The sequence below is a fragment of the Wasmannia auropunctata genome, unplaced genomic scaffold (assembly GCF_000956235.1).
Source record: "Wasmannia auropunctata unplaced genomic scaffold, wasmannia.A_1.0 LD335517.1, whole genome shotgun sequence".
Lineage (NCBI taxonomy): Eukaryota > Metazoa > Arthropoda > Insecta > Hymenoptera > Formicidae > Wasmannia > Wasmannia auropunctata.
Window position 1 is genome coordinate 24,503 of NW_012027373.1, and position 4,739 is coordinate 29,241.

The 4,739-nt window shown below is 45.8% G+C and overlaps 1 protein-coding gene across 1 annotated transcript in view; it reads left to right on the top strand.

Annotated features, from left to right (window-relative positions):
- Nucleotides 1–2,440: 2,440 nt before the first annotated feature.
- Nucleotides 2,441–4,739, top strand: part of LOC105456836 (agrin) — a 46,996-nt gene continuing 44,697 nt past the window's right edge. Inside the window, exon 1 of the mRNA XM_011701158.1 lies at nucleotides 2,441–2,819. Coding sequence (XP_011699460.1) covers nucleotides 2,765–2,819 — 55 coding nt within the window. The 5' untranslated portion in view covers nucleotides 2,441–2,764. The remainder of the gene's footprint in view (nucleotides 2,820–4,739) is intronic.

A 4,739-nucleotide genomic window follows, 5' to 3' on the forward strand; every position in this document is an offset into this window, starting at 1 on the left:
GCACACACGACACACACACACACACACACACACACACACACACGACACACACACGACACACACACACACACACACACATACACACACACACACACACACACACACACACACACACACACACACACACACACACACACACACACACACACACACACACACACACACACACACACACACACACACACACACACACACACACACACACACACACACACACATCTGCATGCGAACATCGTCCTCCCGCGGGCCACTGCCATACTTTCGTGCGGAACGATCGCGCGCGTTTTTAGCCCTCCTTCGATCGTATTATAAGACGAGGAGTTTTTTAACGGGAGCAACGAGAGCGATTTTCGTCGAGAAAAGTGTATTTTTTTTATGCTGCCGTCGCGCGTCGATCCTAATTAAGCATCGTTCGAAAATGTCCAAAAAGTACAATATAAAGTTACCCAAACAACATGAAGTCCGAAATCTAAAAAACGTCTTAAAGACTGCATTTTTGCGAAAAAAAAACAGACGTCTTATGTCCCGATTTTGGACTTTACGTTGTCTGAGTTACTATTAATATAGCTTTGACTTATATTTATTTGTACGTTAAAACATACAGAATTATTTGCGATGCGCGAGACAAGGATTTGGAAACGATTTTACAATGTTTCTTCCAACATTATATAATTGATATTCGCGTTTCGAAATATAATAAATTAAGTTAAATTGAAATTTCCTTAAGTATTCGGAGAGCCCCACAAAACTTTAATATATCTTTACTTACAAAGTAACCGAAAGAGTTTTTTTTATTTTGAAAATCGAAATCCGCGGAACAAGATTATGTGAGTTAAAATTGTGTAAGGTTGCGAAAACATTTGTTACGAACAATTTTTCAACAACGCCTTTTGAAAAAATGTCTGTGAGACATACCGTGTGAATATACCAATAAAGTTTAAATCCCAAAAGGTTTAATATCACGCCATTAAATTTCTATCTATTCCAGCGCGAAAAACGCAAAATCTAGCTACCTCTATAGCTGTAATTCTTTCCGGAATTTCTCCCGGGAGTGAGAGACGGCAAAAAGGCAGAGAAATACATGTCAATCGCGCGGCGCGGTTCGTCGGATTCGCGGCGGATTCGTCACGCGCGTGAAACGCTGGCGGCTCAGAATGTAAGTAGGAAAGGAGACTAATGTCGCTATCGTTAGCAAGAACATCCTTCGGACGCTTCTTGCGACATTTCAATTAGAAAGTGTAGCCACTAATCGTGCGCGCGCGCGCGCGCGCGCGGTGGGACCCTTGCATCGGCCGGGAGGAATAAGAGCGGGGCTTCTCCCTCCTCTTCCTCATCTCCGGGGAGATCATGAAAATTGCCCGTATACTTTCAATTAATCAGGCGCTCCAGGCCTGGACGCCTATAATCCACGTTCACTCGGTCTTCGCACGTCTCTCGCCGTCTCGACCTACTCCGCCGTTTTGTTATCGCGGCGCGGCTTTCTCGGGTGCGCGCTCTCGCGCGACTCGGGGGGGCTTCTTATCAGTCCCTAATGCCCGTGCGACAGGCATGCGACGTGAACGCGAGCGCGCCGCCGCGCCGCGCCGATCCCGAAAGTCGGACGTGACGAAGATGTGACACACAGAGAGTATCGTCGCTGCGTTGCGTATATATACGTGTGTGTGTGTGTGTGTGATCGACAAATATTTAAGTTCTCCGATTTTTTCGCTGATCATCTTTTCGGTCCACAAAAGCGCAGATATGAGGGGGTACTCAAGTGTCCTCCCCGAAGACTTCTGTCTCCAGCTCTCACCCATCTCTTCGTACCTCGAATCCTCATTATCATCCGTGTCAGGACTCCACGAGCGACAACGTATTCTTGGCCTCTAATCTCACTAGCCGCGCGAGAAGGGACGAGATCCTCTCGCATGGGCGACGACGGCGGAAACTGCCGAAGAAATTGATCGAGGAAGATGAAGAAGTGGTCGAAGAAGTGCGACAAGAAGAGCAGAAGAAGGACGTCTCAGGACGGTGGTTCAGAATGTAAGGATGGAGGAGGAAGAGCTGGCCTAGAAACGGCCGAGTCCGGTGCTCCCCGGCGATGCGTTCCGCGGTTCACGTCCAGAAGTGACGTGAGGAAGAAGGAAGACGGGGGGGGGGCAGGGAGCAGTGAGAGGGGCAGAGGGGAAGGGGGCCGGTGGGGTACGTTTCTTCCCCACCCCTCTCGGATGAGCGCGATGAGGGGGACGGGAGGGGGCGGGAGGGGGTAGGAGGGAAAGGGGCAGCCGGGCGGTAGCCCTCCTCTCCTTTTGACGGTCGCCGTCGACGATGATGGTAATGGTAAATGGCCCATGGAGAAGGCTCTCTATTCCGCGCCTCCGCTGGAAACGGGAGCACGCCACGTGAAAGTAGGAAGGGGAGGCTATAGCCGGACCGACGTCGCTTCGTGCGCCTCAGTCGTTCGTGGACCTCGAAGGACGATAGAGGTCGAAGAGGGCACTTTCTCTCTCCTCTCCTCCTGCAGCCTCGCGGGATCTCTCTTTCGGCACCGAGCCTTCTTCTCCTCTCGGTCTCCTTACTCTTTCCTCCTCTTCCTCGTCACCGTCTTCGCTCTTTTACTTCCCGCAAGAGAAGACCTCAGTGAACGAGGGCCCCCCCCCCCTGAGCGAAATAGGATAATCATCCGGCCCGAGCGATTCCAGGAGGGAATTCGTCGCCCGTGCGAAGATATCATTTTGTGAAGTCACAGTCGGACAACGTCGTGAAGAGTAGAGTATCGGAAGAGATGCGTCGACAGCTCTCGCTCGTCCTCGGGATCGTCCTGCTGGGCTGCCTTCAAGGTTGGTATTACACTTTTGAGGATGTACCAAGAGAGAAAGAGAGAGAATGTGTGTGTGTGTGTGTACCGCGCGCGATCGGAATTATGAGCGATGCTCTCGAGTGGGGATGCTGAGTGTTATTTGACGTGTTATTCTAAGTGCGCGCGCGCGCGCTCGTTGCTTACTTAGGATTAAAGAAATAGCAAGGACGAAACTATCACGACGAATTAGTTTTCAAGGCAATTTGAATGAGCTGATGGTCACGCGATCTATTCATTGGAATGAATACATATAATTTTCAATGACTATATTTTCTAAACAATTCTGACCAGATCTATATATTAGATTACGACGTGCTACATATTTTTTTTATTCAGGATATTGATATAAGAAAATGATGGAAGCAATTCACGTAATTTTTTTTTTATATAATGGGTCATGCCTCTCTTTTGTAGCAATCTCCATTTCTTTCACAATTTTCGAAAGAAAAAAAACCGCAAAACTATCCTACATTGTCATCACTTTTTGCGCTCGTTACCATGACAATTTGATATCCACTCGCTTCACGCATGGGTAATTAAGAAGCGAACAAAACCAGATTCGCAACCAGACGAATCCATTCGTTACTCCGGAGGAACGGTTCGATCGAGAGTAAAATCCTGCACGTTAATGACCTGCCGCAAATGCCTAAGTGATGGATATAACGTTACAATTCATGCAGAACATTAGAATCTAGGATCGATGCTGGAAGTAGTTCAAACCGTAAAACATTGAAATAGCCATTTTGCATGACAGACAGCACTCACTTATAATCGAATTTGCATAAATTTTGGAATGATGTTTCCACACAACGTGAACAATCGTATACTATTCGTGTTATCGTATATTTTTCAATATAACTTTATACATGACATTTTTCTGAAAGATATTCGGATTACTACACTGAAAAAAGTCTGGAAATAATAATTAAACCTAGATAGTCACTAAAGCTTTGGTGAGATAATTTTAAAAGTTTAAAGTTCGGTTAATACATATAACCAAATTAATTAAACGCTAATTTTATTTTTCTAAATATTAATAATATTAATATTTATAATATTGCTATTTTTATAGTATTATTATTAACTAATGGTAATATTAATATTTATAATTACTACCAAATGGTTGATTATTATTATTGTTTAGTAAAATATTCACTAATTAATACATCAATACGCTCTTTACATTTGATAGCCAAACTTTTTTCAGCGTTTGAGCCGCATTGGAATGTTATCTCCAGTGTATGATCGTTTAAATAATAATTTCGCACTTCACGCCTCTCAAAAGGCGTCCATCAACGATTTTGTCTTATTCAACGAAAAAATTTGTTTGCAAAGACTCACTAAAATTATATAGTTATATAATTAGTGTAGTTGTGAAAAAAAAAAGGAAAGTACCGTGTCAGCGTGCGATATACTGATACTGGTTTCCGCGGAACGAACGGATTTCAAAAGAAATCGCACAGGCGCGCCTGAATGGCCATTTGGTCCGGGAATGTGTCGAGGTGTGAAATTCAGAATCTCCCGTTTATTTCTGGCATATACCTACACACGGAAGTTACGGTCCACGAGTACGGCATGTGATTAAGGAACCGTTTCTTCATACGGTGCCGACGGGGAGGAGCAACAAGTAAATTAACGGCGGCGTTCACCGAAATTCATATACACGTATATATAACGCGTGTATCGACGATTGTTGGCACACACCTTCCCTCGCGGGCGAGAAAGGGGCACCCGTTGAACCCGCCGCGCAGGGAGCCCTAAGCATCTCACAGCCGGAGAGCGCGACGCTCTCTTTCAGGGAAGGGAAAAAGGGGGGGTGGAGGGGCGGGGAGGAGAAGTTTTTCGTTTTAATCTCTCGCATGCTCGCATCCTCTCGTGCGCGAGTCCGACTCACGGGAGC